The sequence below is a fragment of the Oncorhynchus mykiss genome, chromosome 16 (genome assembly GCF_013265735.2).
Source record: "Oncorhynchus mykiss isolate Arlee chromosome 16, USDA_OmykA_1.1, whole genome shotgun sequence".
Lineage (NCBI taxonomy): Eukaryota > Metazoa > Chordata > Actinopteri > Salmoniformes > Salmonidae > Oncorhynchus > Oncorhynchus mykiss.
The window spans coordinates 19,325,211-19,342,492 of record NC_048580.1 but is presented as its reverse complement, the minus strand read 5'-3'; the positions used below and the strand labels follow the sequence as shown (position 1 = coordinate 19,342,492).

The window sequence follows — 17,282 nt, the reverse complement described above, 5'->3', positions numbered from 1 at the left end:
CAGATCCCAATCAAACCCAAGGGAACGAGGTGAGCACCAGGATAAACTTTTAAAGCAAACCAAGGATTATAAAAGTACAAGCACAATGGCCCTTTCTGTAAATTGGATATTGGGCATTATGCATATATCATCAGTCCAAGTGCTCAAACTGGACGACAGCTCGTTGCATTCGCCTCACCTATATTTCGTTTCCTTAACGATGGACCTGCATACTACAAGTATTCACAAACATATTTCCTGCATCTCTCAGCATGATGTGAAAAACACATCATATTTGTTAAATGTTGTATAATAATAGTGTGAGCTTGATGATTTGATGGCGTCCAGAGGGGAGGGAACATGAGCTTGTACGGGGTACTGTGTTATAAAATGGACGTTGTATTCAGTGCAGGATCAGACCGACAGGGAATAGACTCAGTCCGCAATCCATCAGAGAAGATAGCAGACCTTTTCTGAGCTCACTCAACAGCCAACTATCATTATTGCTTGAAGATATATACTTCTTAAGTCAAAAAAAAAAAAGAGTCTTATTTGAATATAGCTTTGCCTAGTATCATCACATTCAATGGATATCTTGAAATTCCAGCTGGTAATAGTTACCCTGTTTGCACTGGTGTATACATACCAAGGATTGTCGTTTAGTGTTGACAAGGAACACTGGGTATCAAAAGACTGGCAGGTAAGTGGAACGTTTTAGACTTCTATTATCAAGACGAGTTTATATCATTAGTATATTCCTGATTTGAACCAAGAACAAAAAAATATTTGCGAGTAATAATTGTCGCAATCGAACATTGCTTTTTCACAAATAAATCAAGAAAAAAAATGTTGTGGAAAAAAGACACTTTAATCCTTTCGCCAGGATGAGCCACTGGAAGAGAGATTGTCCAGCCAAGTGGCTAGTCTGATAAAGAGATCCAAAGCCCGTCAGTTCTACGGGCTCATGGGCAAACGCTCAGGTAAGCACTATAACATTCTGCCTGTCCATAACAAGAATGATTGACTTGAAAAGGCTCTTGAAGGAGGTAGACTAGAATACAAAATTGTATGATGATTGTATGTTGAGTACGTATTATATCTAATTGACAAGAAAAGCTAATATTTTGAACTCAAATACATTTGAGTGCTTATCAGGTCCCTTTAATTACAGACGATCAGCCGCAGCCTATTAAAGTGGATAGAAAACGTGAGTATAGCACAATGGACTAACACTTTTTTTTTTTAATAGTGGTATACAGTACACTCTGGTCCATATACTATATTGTGGATTATTCAGTATCTAAATCATAACAATAACACATTTTCTGCATTATATGGATTTAAAATATGTTTTACATTTAACATGAGAAAAAAATATGCATCTCCTTTTAAATTTCCCTTTCCTGGTGATGTCTTCAACAGGAAACAAAGGGGACATGTTTGTTGGACTTATGGGAAGAAGAGCACTAAGTGGGGGTAAGAATTATTACACTTCATATAAAATCCTCTATAGCTCAGTTGGTAGAGGAGTATGGCTCTTGCAGCGTGGGTTCAATTCCCAGAACCCCCCCAATACGTAAAAATGTATACACGGATGACTAAAACACTTTGGATAAAAGTGTCTGCTAAATGGCATGATTTATATCATTTGAAATCTCAAGGCATTTTTTTTTTTTTTTTTTTAGACAAACACACAGCAGAGAGAAGTCAAATTTAAAACGGGTGTCAACAATTGCCGTCGCGTGTCATAACCAAATGCAATGTTTTGTGCTGCAGAATCGTTCACGAGGATCATTCCAGATGCTCCCAGCACTGCGGTCGATGTCGCTGAGGGATCAGACACACAACCAGGTCTGTCATATACATTGAGGTTACGGTTAAAACCAGAGCGCACTTTGTAACATTGTAATGTACAGTTTGCAAAATGTAATACAGGTTTTACTGTGCAATTTCAAAAACATACATGTAAAACCTGCATTCGTGTTGACTAAATGCAAACGAAACATTTGAACTTGTATGTTATATTTTTTATTTCTTCATTTGGCAGATTCACAAGAGGAATGGGACCAACTCCAATATTACTAAAGCTAGAAAAAAAAAAGATTTGTTTTCATGACCTATACAATTTTGATATAGACTCAAAAAGAACTACCATACAAAACGAAACTGTATCTCATACTTGTAAGAAACAAAATGCTATATCTATCTAAGGTATCAAAGTTCATGCTGATGATTATTGAATATTCCATCCCCAAAAAAATGTACTTGTCTCTGCAAACAACCGCAACTGTGTTGAATGAAATAAAATAGCCAGGAATGCTGCAGCCGGTCAGTTATATATTTTTTTGTGGACAAAGAAGCAAAAACACTCATGTGATCCACTAGTGTCAGAGCTCAGACGAGATGTACCTACATTCATAGCTCATCTTTAAGTGGATCGTTTAAAACAAGTCATCAACTCAAATTCTGTAACCTTCATTGTTTAACAATATTTCAGCCAAGAATTGATTGAATGGTTACATGGTGGCATATTACTAAAATATAAATACAAGTCGAAATGTAAAAAGGGAAGAGAGTTCCCCCAGACACAAAAGAAAACAAGTAAGGGACAGCTACAGGGTGGGTTTAGGGTTAGAAGATCACTGTGGTATTGATGGGACTCCTATCCCGGCAGGTGTGGTAGAAGATAGATCACTGTGGTATTGATGGGACTCCTATCCCGGCAGGTGTGGTAGAATAAAGATCACTGTGATATTGAAAGGACTCCTATCCCGGCAGGTGTGGTAGAATAAAGATCACTGTGGTATTGATGGGACTCCTATCCCGGCAGGTGTGGTAGAATAAAGATCACTGTGATATTGAAAGGACTCCTATCCCGGCAGGTGTGGTAGAATAAAGATCACTGTGGTATTGATGGGACTCCTATCCCGGCAGGTGTGGTAGAATAAAGATCACTGTGATATTGAAAGGACTCCTATCCCGGCAGGTGTGGTAGAATAAAGATCACTGTGGTATTGATAGGACTCCTATCCCAGCAGGTGTGGTAGAAGAAAGTCAAGTTTATTAAGTGGCTCACTGGTGAGCCTATAGCCTATGTCCCTTTGGGCGGGGTCCATTTAAGCGAGCTGGGGTCGATGGTTTTGTTGTTGCTGCCTCTTTTGGTCTCCTTAGCTTTCCACTCATCGATCAGGTCCTGTGAGGGAGAGTTCAATTCAATTCATTTATTGGCCCTTGAGGAATTTGCCTCGCATTCAAGAGCACCGAGTCAAAGACATAAAATTATCAACATTTACAGATATGAAATACAGTGGGTATCATAAGTATTCACCCCCCTTGGATTTTTTCACATTTTGTTGCGTTACAATGTGGGAATGGAATAGATTGAATTGTGATTTTGTTAGTGACCTACACAAAACAATCCATAATGTCAAAGTGAAAAGAAAAATATATAAAATGTACTAAATAACTCAAATATAGGTCAAGTATTCACCTCTGTTTAAGAAAGCCTAAATTAGTTCAGGAGTAAAACAAGGGGTTAAAATTATTTGGAATGACTACCCCTTCCACTGTCCCCCATTCATCTGTAAGGTCTCTAGGTCACGTATTGAATTTAAAGCATAGATTTAACTACAAAGACCAGTGAGCATTTCGAAAGCCTCAAAGAAGGGCCGTGATTGGTAGATTGGTAACAATAACTATTCAGACATTGAATATCACTTTAAGCATGGTCACGTTAATAATGATGCTGTGGATGATGTATTAAACCACCCATACACATCAAAAGATAATCGTCCTTCTGAATTGAGCTACAGGACAGGAAGGAAACTGCTCAGGGATGTCACCATGAGGCCATTGGTGATTTTAAAACAGCTACAGGGTTCAATGGCTGTGATGGGAGAAAACTGAGGATGGATCAACAACATTGTAGTGACTCCACAATAATGACCTATATGACAGAGAAAAGAAGAACACAAATATACAGAATAAACATGCATCCTGTATGCAACAATACACTAAAGTAATACCTTTAAAAAAAAGCGCGGCAAAGGAATATACTTTTTGGCCTAAATCCAAAGCCTTATGTTTGGGGCCAATCCAACACATCAGTGAGTAACTGCTTCCTTATTTTCAAGCATGGTGGTGGCTGCATCGTGGTATGGGTATTCTTGATATCGGCAAAGACTGGGGAGGTTTTTGGGATAAAAAGAAATGGGATGGAGCTAAGCACAGGCAATATCCTAGAGGAGATCCCGCTTCAGTCTGCTTTACACCAGACACTGGGAGAGGAATTCACCTTTCAGCAGAACAATAACCTAAACCTACAACACCAGGCAAAATAGATACTAGAGTTGCTTACCATGAAGACAGTGAATGTTCCTGAGTGGCCAAGTTAGTTGACACAGCATGAAGAATTAAAAATAATAAATGGGCAAATATTGCACAATCCAAGTGTGCAAAGCTCTTAGAGACTGACCCAAGAAGAGGCACAGCTATAAATCGCTGCCAAAAGGTGTTACTAACGTGTATTGACTCAGGGGGTTCAATACTTAAAAAGGTACAGTATATTAGTGATTTATTCTTCGTTAATCTAAAAAATATATACAGTACCAGTCACCATCTACGAAGGTTATATCTTTATTTTTACTTTTTTCGACATCGTAAACTATGAAATAACATATGGAATCATGTAGTAACCAAAAGTGTTAAACAAATCAAAATATTTGAGGATCTTTCAAAGTAGGCACCCTTTGCCTTGATGACAGCTTTGCACACACTTGGCATTTTTTCAACCAGCTTCATGAATGTTCTTCCAAAAGTCTTGAAGGAGTTCCCACATATGCTGAGCACTTGTTGGCTGCTTTTCCTTCACTCTGCGGACTGACTCATCCCAAACTGGGTTGAGGTCGGGTGATTGTGAAGGCCAGGACATCTGATACAGCGCTTATATCACTCTCCTTCTTGGTCAAATAGCCCTTTCACAGCCTGGAGGTGTGTTTGGGGTCATTGTCTTGTTGAAAAACAAATGATAGTGGGACTAAGCGCAAACCAGATGGGATATCGCTGCAGAATGCTGTGGTAGCCATGCTGGTTAAGTGTGCCTTGAATTCTAAATAAATCACTGACAGTGTCACCGGCAAAGCACCCCCATACCACCTCCTCCATGTTTCACGGTGGGAACCACATATGTGGAGATCATCCATTGACTTACTCCGCATCTCACAAAGACACGATGGTTGGAACCAAAAATCTCAAATTTGGACTCCTCGGACCAAAGGACAGATTTCTACCGGTTTAATGTCCACTGCTTGTGTTTCTTGGTCCAAGCAAGTCTCTTCTTCTTATTGGTGTCCTTTAGTGGTGGTTTCATTGAAGCAATTCGATCATTAAAAGGCCTTTTTCACATAGTCTCCCCTGAACATTTGATGTGGAGATGTGTCTGTTACTTGAACTCTGTGAAGCATTTATTTGGGCTGCAATCAGAGGTGCAGTTGACTCTAATGAATTTATCCTCTGCAGCAGAAGTAACTCTAGGTCTTCCTTTCCTGTGGCGGTCCTCATGAGAGCCAGTTTCATCATGGCACTTGATGGTTTTTGCAACTGCACTTGAAAAACTTTTGAAATTTTCCAGATTGACTGACCTTCATGTCTTGAAGTAATGGACTGTCATTTCTCTTTTCTTATTGGAGCGGTTCTTGCCATAATATGGACTTGGTCTTTTACCAAATAGGGCTATCTTCTGTATACCCCCCTACCTTGTCACAAAACAACTGATTGGCTCAAACGCATTAACCTCTTGAACCTCTGGGGGCAGTATTTCATTTTTGGATGAAAAACGTTCCCGTTTTAAACAAGATATTTTGTCACGAAAAGATGCTCGACTATGCATATAATTGACAGCTTTGGAAAGAAAACACTCTGGCGTTTCCAAAACTGCAAAGATATTGTCTGTGAGTGCCACAGAACTAATGCTACAGGCGAAACCAAGATGAAATTTCATACAGGAAGTGAGCCAGATTTTGAATGCGCTGTGTTCCAATGTCTCCTTATATGGCTGTGAATGCGCAAGGAATGAGCCTACACTTTCTGTTGTTTCCCCAAGGTGTTTGCAGCATTGTGACGTATTTGTAGGCATATCATTGGAAATTTGACCATAAGAGACTACATTTACCAGGTGTCCACTCGGTGTCCTCCGTCGAAACTATTGCGTAATGTCCAGGTGCGTGCATTTTTCCACTTTGAACAGAGGAGAAACCAAACTGCCACGAGTGATTTATCATCGAATAGATATGTGAAAAACACCTTGAGGATTGATTCTAAACAACGTTTGCCATGTTTCTGTCGATATTATGGAGTTAATTTGGAAAAAAGTTTGCCGTTGTAATGACTGAATTTTCAGGGTTTTTTCTTAGCCAAACGTGATGAACAAAACGGAGCGATTTCTCCTACACAAATAATATTTTTGGAAAAACTGAACATTTGCTATCTAACTGAGAGTCTCCTCATTGAAAATATCCAAAGTTCTTCAAAGGTAAATTATTTTTATTGGAATGCTTTTCTTGTTTTTGTGAAAATGTTGCCTGCTGAATGCTAGGCTTAATGCTATGCTAGCTATCAATACTCTTACACAAATGCTTGTGTAGCTATGGTTGAAAAGCATTTTTTGAAAATTTGAGATGACAGTGTTGTTAACAAAAGGCTAAGCTTGTGAGCCAATATATTTCTTTCATTTCATTTGCGATTTTCATGAATAGTTAACGTTGCGTTATGCTAATGAGCTTGAGGCTATAATTACGCTCCCGGATACAGGATTGCTCGTCGCAACAGGTTAAGGAAAGAAATTCCACAAATTAACTTTTAACAAGGCACACCTGTTAATTGAAATGCATTTCAGGCGACTACCTCATGACACAGGTTGAGAGAATGCCAAGAGTGAGCAAAGCTGTCATCAAGGCAAAGGGTTGCTATTTGAATAATCTCAAATATAAAATATATTTTGATTTGGTTAACACTTTTTTGGTTACTACATGATTCAATGTGTGTTATTTCATAGTTTTGATGTCTTCACTATTATTCTACAATGTAGAAAATATAGTAAAATAAAGAAAAACCCTTGAATGCATAGGTGTTCTAAAACTTTTGACCGGTAGTGTATATATGAAAATGTTTTCCACTGACATTAGTATTTTGTGTCGATCGTTGACATTTTTTTATTTTTTTTTACAATTAAATCCATTTTAAAATCACACTTTGCAACACAAAATGTGAAGAAATCCAAAGGGGTGAATATTTATGAAACCCACTGCAGATAACCACATAAAACAGATGGACAGGGCTACATACACACAAGCTACAGTAAACACATGACATATCCATGATTTTGCAGTCTCAAATGTTCACAGAACTCCTCCTTCACAGGTTTTAGGTGCCGCGTCTAGGGTATAAACTAACTGACAAACTGGGCTGAATGGGATATTGTGATGTCACACACTGTTGGGTACGTGATGGGGGACATTACTTAACCCTTTACCTATATGGATAGGCCCCAATTGAAATGCTCAAACAGAAAAAAATATTAGAAGAATATGCATAATCACAGTTGCAATTGAAAGGAAAAACTTCTGAGAATTATCTGAACAAACAGTTCACCTGAGACAGGAACCGAATTCACTGTTGATTTTATGTGCATTTCACCGGCACTGTACTTTTTGCAGCCATTTGTTTCGATAACAGAAAATCGGGCAATACTAAAACGCTGAATACATTCAATACTATATACGAATATTCCTGCAAGATCTGGGGTAGATACAACATAAGATATAACCTTACAAGGATTTGAGTGAGAGGTCTCACTGGTATCTTCAAGTGGCCACTCCAAAGTGTGCAGTGATTTCAATACACGTAAGACTCAGGCAGTAGAGCATTCAACTAGGAGTTTATTATTTTTTTAGCTTTCCTGGCTGTGCCTTTGGAGGAACTGAACAGAGCACACTTGTAGCTAGCGGGTGGTAGTCCCGTTTAGAACGCCTGTCATTTGAAAGCTATACATCGTAAAGCGGACACCCAGAGTTCTGATGTAATGTATAGTATGTTACTGTACAGCCACCGCGTTCTTATCAGTGACCAAATCTCCCATTTTTGATCCCGTACATGGGATCAGAGTATAAAGGGTTAACCGATGTTGATATTGTCATGACACACCTTCATGAAGGGGACACTTACCTGTCTCTTCAAGACGAGGTGCTTTCCCTTCCAGTACTTAAGCATCTGCAGGGACTGCAGGGTGCTGACAATGTCCACTGGGTTCACCGCGGTCTCCTGGCTGATCTCTGAACACACACGAGTACAACGCACAGCTCTTCACGCACTCATTCAAAATACTGAATCATTTAAATGCTAGTCATTCAAATGCTTGGAAGAAAATCATCTCATGTGTTCAAATGAAACTGAGACTAACCTGAAAAAGCTAAATAATTAACGTTAAATCATCAACATTTACAGACTTGACAACCATAAAACAGATTGATAGGGCTGTAAACACACAAGCTACAGCGAATACATGACAAATAGAGTGATAAATCAAAGGTAGCCGTCCCAGGTTTAATGCTTAGTGCATGTTCGTTAAGCAGTTTGATGCTCCACCTACGGACTAATTCATTATGAGAGGAGAATTAGCCGATATGGACAGGCCCAAATTAAAATGTTTCTAAATGAGAAAAAAAATACATATGCTCATGTGGGAGAAATTTAAAGAGGACACTTTGGAGATTGTGTGAGAGTGTATGGCGTGTGTGTGTGACCGGAACAAGCTACATAATTTACCCGGGTAATTTTAAACCCTCACCTTTGACCCTAAACTAATTGTAGATTGTTGAGGAAATATTTTCTCAACAGTCAAGAGCGGCATTAAGCACCAAAACATATTTGCAAAAATCAGTTCTTTGTAAAGTCCTCTGTCACCTTTGATGGAGATCTCTTTGCCCTGGAAGTTGTACATGTAACGCAGCAGCACCTCTTTCCAGTAGCTACGGTAGCTGATGAGGCCCAGGTCCGAGAGGGGCCGCTCTGGGGAGCCCACCTTCTCCTCCACCTTGGACAGCAGGTAGCCTACAGAAAGGGGAGAGCGCCGGCAGGGTGGTCACTAGCAGTTCTAATAAGTAATGAGATGGACTGCACTTGCATAGCAATGAGACCTGGTGGAGAAAAGCAAAAAAAACTGCTAAAGGAACTGTAGTTTCTACTGCAATAACTGCGTAATGACAACACATAAAGAAGTTGCTTTCAGGACATTAAAAGCCATTTTTGACCAGCAAGACTCTGTTGTCATTCCTGGGAGGCTTAACAAAATATATCAGCATCTTGAAATGCCCCCTGGCAGTAGTTGCAGTAGCCAATCTAACAAGGGGAAAACAGAGTTAGTCTATACTTACTGAAGTCAATCAGCATCTTCCCAAAGCCTTGCCTCATGTACTGGGGCATTGTCAGGATGCAGGAGACGTTGTAGTTGAGGAAAGAGTTCTTCTCCTGAAAAAACAGAGGATATGGGTCTGAATCTCATCTTTAAAACTAAAGTAATGACAGAGACGTCCCTAATAATAATTTTTAAAAAGCTCTGTTATAAACCGTATCAAAAAGTTATGGGAGACACTATCAATTTGAACAGAGTATAATGGATGGGTACCTTAGAGAAGTATCCCACAAGATGGCAGCCTGTGTTGTCTGCCTCAGTCATAACGTAGAACAGAAAGGGTTCCACATCGTAGTATAGCGTCTTGTGATCCAGGAAGAGCTTGGCAAGTAGACACAGGTTCTGGCAGTAGATCTGGAAAAGGAAACCACACACCATTTAAATTCCCCAAAGACCTTGCCAGGGATAATGTAGGGGCGAAAGGTAGACTAGCGGTTAGAGCTAATTTCCTCCAGGGGTGCCGTACTACTGTGGCCGACCCTGTAAAACAACACATTTCACTGCACCTATCCAGTGTATGTGACCTATCCATAGATTCATATTCTATGTAGCTTGTTTTATAGGAGTGCAAGGCACCAGTGGGGTTAGGGTCCCTGAAGAAACGTGAGACATGACAAAACGAAAGGTAATAATTCAACCATGATTATTTCTTTGTTCTTTAGATCGGAGAATAAAACGGAGACAGGAAAAAAAGCATTTGTTGTGTACGAGTTCAAGTGTGTAGGCCCCCTCACCTTGTTCTTCTTGCCGTCCACCTCAAAGACAGAGATGGCTCCCTTCCTGTAGACCTCATCGCCGGGCGGATGCTTCCACACACACTTAGCCTAACAAACACACAGGGAGACAACACTATTGATTTGCTCATTCAAACCCCCATTAAAAAAGGCCTCTCTGAAGAGTTTCAGCTGAAATTGAAGTCATTGGGTGAGTTTAGAATTCCCAAACATATGACAAAAGGAGCTTAAACTTTGATTGGCTGTTGCATGCAGTTTCAATCACATTTGAGTTGCTTCGAGTATCAGCAAAGGTTGCTTTAGAGGATGTCACTTGCAACCTGCAACAAACATTGTGTGAAAGTTGATTTGTGTAACCCCAGCTTAAGAGGTGATAGGACTGGCTTTTCTACAGTGCCTTCGGGAAGTATTCATACCCCTCGACTTTTTCCGCATTTTTGTTGTATTACAGCCTGAATTCACAATGGATTAAATTGATTGTTCCCCTTACCCATCCATACACAATACCCCATGACGACAAAATGAAAACATGTTTTTAGAAATATTTGCAAATGTATTGAAAATGAAACACAGAAATCTCATTTACATAAGTATTCAAACCTCTGAGTTAATACTTTGTAAAAGCACCGTTGGTGGCGATTCAATCAAATGTATTTATAAAGCCCAGCTTTGAGTCGTCTTGGGTATGTCTATGAGCTTAGAACAATGTTTATTTTTGTACCATGATAGGACCCTATATCATTAACATTGTACTCCGGCGTTAGTGTTCAGGAGAGTCAACATTTGTCAGGATAAAAAGGAAAATACTTTTTCTCAAAAGGAGTGCGGCTGCGGGAGTTGTACCGTAGACCATTTGGAAGAATCTTTGAACATCTGCAGATTTTCTCAAAGCTCTTAAGCTAGATTGCTGTTCATCGCCTCTCCCAAGTCTTTCCACAGATTTTCAATGGGATTTAAATCTTGGCTTTGACTGGAACACTCAAGGACTTTCACATTCGTGTTCTGAAGCCAATCCAGCAGTGTTTTGGCTGTATTTTTGGGGTCATTATCCTGTTGGAACGTGGACTCTATGCCCCAGCTTAAGGTCGTTTGCACTCTGAAGAAACTCTCTCATCAAGAGTTTGCTGTATTTGGCTCCAGTCATTGTTCCCTCTATCCTTACCAGTCTCCTAGTCCCTGACGCTAAAAAGCATACATAGCATGATTCTTCCCCGTTGGGAGATGAGCTGTGCTTGATTTTCTCCAGACACAGAGCTTTGCATTCAGGCTAAAGAGTTAAATTTGTCTCATCAGACCACAGAATAATTTGCCTTATGCATGCTGTCATGAGACTTTTTCTCAGGAGTGGCTTCCGACTGGCCACTCTCCCATAAAGCCTAGATTGGTGAAGTGCTGTAGAGACCGTTGTCCTCGTGGCAGGTTCTCCCATCTCAGCCAAGGAATTCTGTAGTTCTGTCTAGGTCACTTCCATGACCAAGGTCCTTCTTACCCAGTTCGGTCTGACAGCCAGATCTAGGCAGTTTCATATTTGTTTTAATTTGTCAATGATGGAGACCACTGCTCTCTTCAAAACTTTTAACACTAGAAATGGTTTTATGCCCTTCCCCAGACACAACAATTCTATCTCGGAGATCTACAGACAGTTCTTTGGACTTGACAAGTTTTTGCTCTGACATCTACGATTAACTGTGGGACCTTATATAGACATGTTTGGACATACATTTAGAAAGAAACACACAGCTGAATTGGCAACAGGTGAACTCCAATCAAGTTGTCGTGACAGCTCAAGGATGATCAAAGTAAATTGGATGCACCAGACCTACATTTTGGGTGGCATAGCAAAGGGGTGGGAATGCCTATGTAAATGAGATATTTCTGTAATTCATTTTCAATACATTTCTAAAAACATGTTTTCACTTTGTCATTATGGGGTATAGTGTGTAGACGGGTGAGTGAAAAAATAAATAATATTTCATCTATTTTGAAATTCGGGCTGTAACAAAACGTGGAATAACAAAGTCGAGGGGTACTTTCTGAAGGCACTGTATATCTTACCATGTGTCGTCTCAGAATGGTCTGGCTCTTCATGTACTTGAGGCAGAACTCGCAGACGTAGAGACGTCCCAGGCGGGCGTACTCCTCGGGGTAGGGCGAGTGGTACCACGTGTCCAGCTCGTAGCGGCCGAACAGGATGGTCTTGATCATGTTGCTGCCCTCCGTGATCTGTCCCTGGATCCGCAGCTTCTCCTGTGGCGTTTTCAATAAGCGGAAAACGAGAGAGGAGAAATATGAAATTCTTCTAAACTACCAAGAACATCTTATCTACAATAATCTAAAACACGATTGGTTTATTATGCATGAAGGTGCACTGAGGTTTTTGTCTTACCAGATCTTCAGATGCGCGTGCCTGGGCTTTTCTGAAAAGCTCCAGGTCATATTCACTAGTGATGTTCTCCAGAAGAGGTTCTCTGGTGTTGCCGTGGCTCTGTCGATGCTCCTGTAGACGAGATGGAAAGAAAAAGAGTTGGGTGACGGAGTGCTGATTGTGTCAATAAACGGGCTTTATTGAATATACTCTTTAAAAAGAGGTAGCGTTTCAGACATTTTCAGGAAGATGGGCCGCTGTCCTGACATTAGGGGTAAGCTTGTTCCACCATTGGGGTGCCAAGACAGAGAAGAGCTTTGACTGGGCTGATTGGGAGCTGCTCTCCCGTAGGGGTGGAAGGGCCAAGTGACCAGAGGATCCCCATAGCAAACATGATTCTCCCTCTAGTCATTAGAATGGGGGAGATCTGTCCTATGTCTCACCATGTACTTCTCCTTCTGCTCCTTGGGAAGCCCAGAATTCCTCCCCTTTCTCATCTCCGTCACCTGCTCTTTGTATCTCGTCTGTTTTGATGTGGGCATCTGGTGGACACAACAGGAATTCATTGTGATTTTAGCTATTTTTTATTTTACCCCCTTTTTTGATCTGGTCTCATCACTGCAACTCCCCAATGGGCGAAGGTCGAGTCATGCGTCCTCCGAAACCTGAACAGCCAAACCGCGCTTCTTAATACCTGCCTGCTTATCCCGGAAGCTAGCCGCACCAATGTGTTGGAGGAAACACCGTTCACCTGACGACCGAGGTCAGCCTGCGGGCGCCTGGCCAACCAGAAGGAGTTGCTAGAGCGTGGTGAGCCAATTGAAGCCCCACCTGACATGATAAAATTAATCACCGTAAAAAGTATTCAACATTAATTTAATTAATTTTACCTGATGTCGTGTAGCGTGTCTGTTGCTTTCCTCCTGCACCTTTGATTCTTCTTCGTGTTTCTCGCGAGTGGTTGCTTTCACCTGTCAATAAAAAGGATGGGCATTTGATTCTCTGTAGCTCTCATTGTACGAGACAATGAAGTTAATGTACCTCAATAAGCAATGCCAAATATTTTAATGACATATTTACCTTGCATTCATCAGCAGATAGGTTATGGTAAAGAGGACATCCTGAAACCGCAAAATGGCGTTCATGTTTTCCTGTTAGATGTCCTGCAAGGAACACGAGAGACAGAAAAGCAATGAGTTTACATATAATTAAATTAATTGACCAGAGATATTTCATAATAAGAATCTTAACAATAATCATGACAAGTCTTGTTCAGCATCCACTAAACTAGCAGTGGTGCCACTAACCAAATAGTCACTTGTCTTACCCAGTGAGTTGCATCCCGGTGTGGGACACTTCATGTTAAAATTGTAGGTCTCATGGCAGCGGCGGCGCTTGGGCCGGTGGGAGAGGTCCTTGTCTGAGTCTCTGAGGGCGGGGTCTTTGGCCACACTCTCGTCGTGGGAGGCGTTGGGGCTGGAGATGTCCAGCTCAGACTCAGATGATGGGGCGTTGCCTGTGGGCGTCAACGGCGGAGACTCGTCATGGTCGCCGACTCGCTTCACATCTGGTGTGTCTACATTGGCATGTGGGAGAAACAGCACAACATTCAGCTACACTGACACTGTAGGATAAAATAATGGACTCTTCTAGCAATTGTTAGCCCTCACAAGGTCTCCTATACAGGTGATTGACTCATTGTTCGCTAGCCTAACTACTACAGTTGCAATGTAGGTTTTGATTCATAACTAAAGCATCCATCCCATGGCTTTCTTTACCTTGTGAGCTTTGGCTGAGGCGCAGAGATGCTCTTGTGAGGCGTGTTCTCTTGGGCATGTTCCCATCACTCTCTGAGCTGTTTGTCTGTTCTCGCTCTGCAGAAGAGTCTGAATCTTCAGTCCCATCAGAGCCGCTCCCCAAATGCACACTCTGTGATAGAATGGAAAAAAAGTAAGACTGGTAGGGCTAACACGTTAGCCAGGTAACGTTAACTATTTGCTTGTCATGATGGCTCTAACTAGGTTATAGAATTGTTGCTAACGTTAGCTCCTTCAAATGTATCAATTTCTCATAAATGAGATATACAGCTAGCTAATTACTCTCTACAAATCGATATGTAAACACAGCCTTAATAGCTAGCTAGCTAGTCAGTTAACGTTAGTTAGCCAAATAGGCAACGCAACATTAGCAAAACACCATTGCAGCATTAGCTAGCAATCTACCTTGAAAGCGTAAAAAATAGGCCATTTTAGCTTACTAACTTAGGTTATCTGCAGTAGCTAACTAGATAGTTAGCATTAGGTTATCTAGCTAGTTAAGAAACATTCATACTTTCGAATGCATTATAGAGACCACTGGCTAACATTTTAGCAACATTATGCTAGCAGCATAGCTAATCAAGTTAGCTTTATCCAGCTAGCTAGCTAACGCCGTAACGTTAGCTTCCGACCTACATGTTTCGTACCTGTCGTCTACGGGGCATATTTGCCTTGATGAACGCCGGTTCCTATGCCGCCCGTCTCATAAAACAACGTAGTTCCCAAATTGTATAATAAATGCAGTGGATGGAACTGTTTTAGATTAAGTTTTTACTTAAAAAAAAACGTGTATGTACACACAACATTGGCTATGTCTCGCGCCACATTTTCGGTACAACACACTTCCGTTTGGAACCTCTGTGTAATGTCACATGTGGTACTGTCTCCACTGGGTGGCACTGTATAGGTGGCACGCCAGTCTTATTTTCAACTCATTTAACATCTGATCTACTTATCAAAAGGCACATCTCAATCGGTGGTCCAGATAAATTCAAATCAAATTGTATTGGTCACATACACGTGTTTAGCAGATGTTATTGCGGGTGTAGAGAAATGCTTGTACATCATGAAATAGCACAAGTGTTGGGGTGGGTCTTTCCTCTTTTGTTCTTTTTTGCCCCTCTTTTGTTTTTGTTTTTTGGGGGGAGAATATATATTTTTTGGCCCAGTTGTTCCTCGCTTCGTCTCTTTAAAAAAAAAACACTTTTAAACATTTTATTTTAAATTTCAAATTCCAATACAATAACAAAAAAACATTGGACATCACTACAAATATATTTTCTCTGAAGAAACATAATATTGTTCTTCAAGCAAGGGGGAGGCCTATGACATTACGACTTCCCATCAAACCAAAGCCTTGAATGCCCTACTCCTTGAAGTTTGCAGTTGTGTCTAAAAACACTATTTTACAGAAGAAACAATAATAATAATTACCCTTTAGTGTGTGTACTTTACTGTATTAATACTTGGGATACCGCTTTTCAACAAGAAAAGTCATTTTTTCAATGGTAATAAACGGCCTGATTGAACTATCTTAATTTATCTGCCATCTTTGCTAACACTTTCTGTCACAGGTGGGTTATAGGTCTCGAATATATTTCGAAATCTTTGTTTCTTTCTAATTTGTATGACTCTTGTACAGTTCTACTAGTTTACATACATTGGTGTGAGTTCTAAAGCTATCTGTACTATGGGATAACTATGTGTTGTCTCGTGTCAAAAACCAAAGCAGACATATCAGTGATGATTAAATGTATTATCCCACTGATTGGACATTACTCACCTTTTATTGTGAAGCTCAGTAACTCTATGTAAAAATATAGTCTATATGGTAACAAGCCTATCTGTTACTCAGATCACTGCTCATCAAAGGATAAATAAATACATTAGCTGCTACTGCTTGGCCTCTATTTGATATTGGTCTCTGGACTATTGTTTGTGGTAAATGTCTTTCATCAATATGAGAGATTAGTATCATTGCGAAATAGAAACTGTCTATACACTGATAGTGTAATTCAATCAAAGAGTAAATACCATGACACAATCATTCATACTCAGCAGAAACCTTGGTAAAGCGAGAGAGAAAAATAACTTGTAGTGCTGTGCAACATTTCCTGGAATACTGATTATGAACAGATTTAAAAAAGCTATGATATGTTACAGTAATCACTTGAATTCAATCAATCTATATTATTTCTCAAGCTTTCTTACTTTTCTAATTTTCTATTGCTGAACTGTGCACACACATCCTTTATTTTTAAAAAGAAGAGAAAAAAACACACACATATAAATGCTTTAGAAAAAACTAGGACAACGCACTACATAAAACAAACAAAAATCAGTAGACCTAATAGCATGAACATATCCAAAGCATTGGGCAAACCTCCAAAGAATTCAAATAAATTATCATGTGGAAAAGTTAAAGGCTTGTATTAATTGACAAACATAGCATAGGGCCCTAGGCATATAGGACAGTCAGCAATAGCCTATAAAGAATATAGGGGTAAGGATATGCTAGAGCGGAATGTTGTCCTATATTGCAAAATTAAAATAGCAGAGCATACCTGGTTCTGGAAGACTTCTGCAGCCAGACTATGTATCCAACAAAACGTCACTGAACAGGGATGAGAATAATTTTGCTTTTTACATGAAGCTGACATATTCTGACATACATCTGGTTGCATGCAAGCGCACATATACCTTTTCTGCAAGCCCGTATGTTCTGAAGGAATGTAGAGCCAGACATATCACATTCATGCATTTGTCCCCTCAGCTGAGCTGAACCTGAACCATAGGCACTTTTGAGGAGACGGAATTGTGTTAATGCCCCTTGTATACTTTACCCATACATTGTCAATGGGCCGCACAGCCTATTCTGGGCTATTCTGAGGAAAATAGCAGGTTTCTCGACTCATAACCTG

At 40.2% G+C, this 17,282-nt stretch overlaps 2 protein-coding genes across 8 annotated transcripts; one reads left to right on the top strand and one right to left on the bottom strand.

The window, feature by feature from the left end:
• Positions 1–353: 353 nt before the first annotated feature.
• LOC110491543 (protachykinin-1) lies at positions 354–2,167 on the top strand. The gene is made up of 6 exons (XM_021565076.2): positions 354–679; positions 863–959; positions 1,151–1,186; positions 1,402–1,455; positions 1,756–1,830; positions 2,027–2,167. The coding sequence occupies exons 1-6, from the start codon at positions 566–568 to the stop codon at positions 2,062–2,064; spliced, it is 414 nt and encodes a 137-aa protein (XP_021420751.1). The 5' UTR covers positions 354–565; the 3' UTR covers positions 2,065–2,167.
• Positions 1,989–17,244, bottom strand: LOC110491542 (histone acetyltransferase KAT7). 7 transcript variants are annotated; one of them, XR_005036460.1, is made up of 16 exons: positions 17,062–17,243; positions 16,926–16,975; positions 14,323–14,473; positions 13,872–14,120; positions 13,625–13,707; positions 13,435–13,515; positions 12,988–13,086; positions 12,566–12,676; positions 12,235–12,438; positions 10,180–10,269; positions 9,659–9,799; positions 9,408–9,501; positions 8,938–9,084; positions 8,200–8,306; positions 2,954–3,172; positions 1,989–2,849 (listed from the first exon to the last, which is right to left on the bottom strand). XR_005036460.1 is itself a non-coding variant. In XM_021565073.2 (15 exons), exons 1-15 carry the CDS (start codon positions 17,120–17,122, stop codon positions 3,071–3,073), a joined length of 1,758 nt encoding a protein of 585 aa, XP_021420748.1. In that variant the 5' UTR covers positions 17,123–17,244; the 3' UTR covers positions 1,989–3,070. The 7 variants fall into 7 exon arrangements, 6 of the variants coding, with proteins under 6 accessions (XP_021420748.1, XP_021420747.1, XP_036802320.1 ...); XM_021565073.2 differs by having other exon boundaries at positions 1,989–3,172; positions 12,235–12,426; positions 17,062–17,244; XM_021565072.2 differs by having other exon boundaries at positions 1,989–3,172.
• Positions 17,245–17,282: the final 38 nt, after the last annotated feature.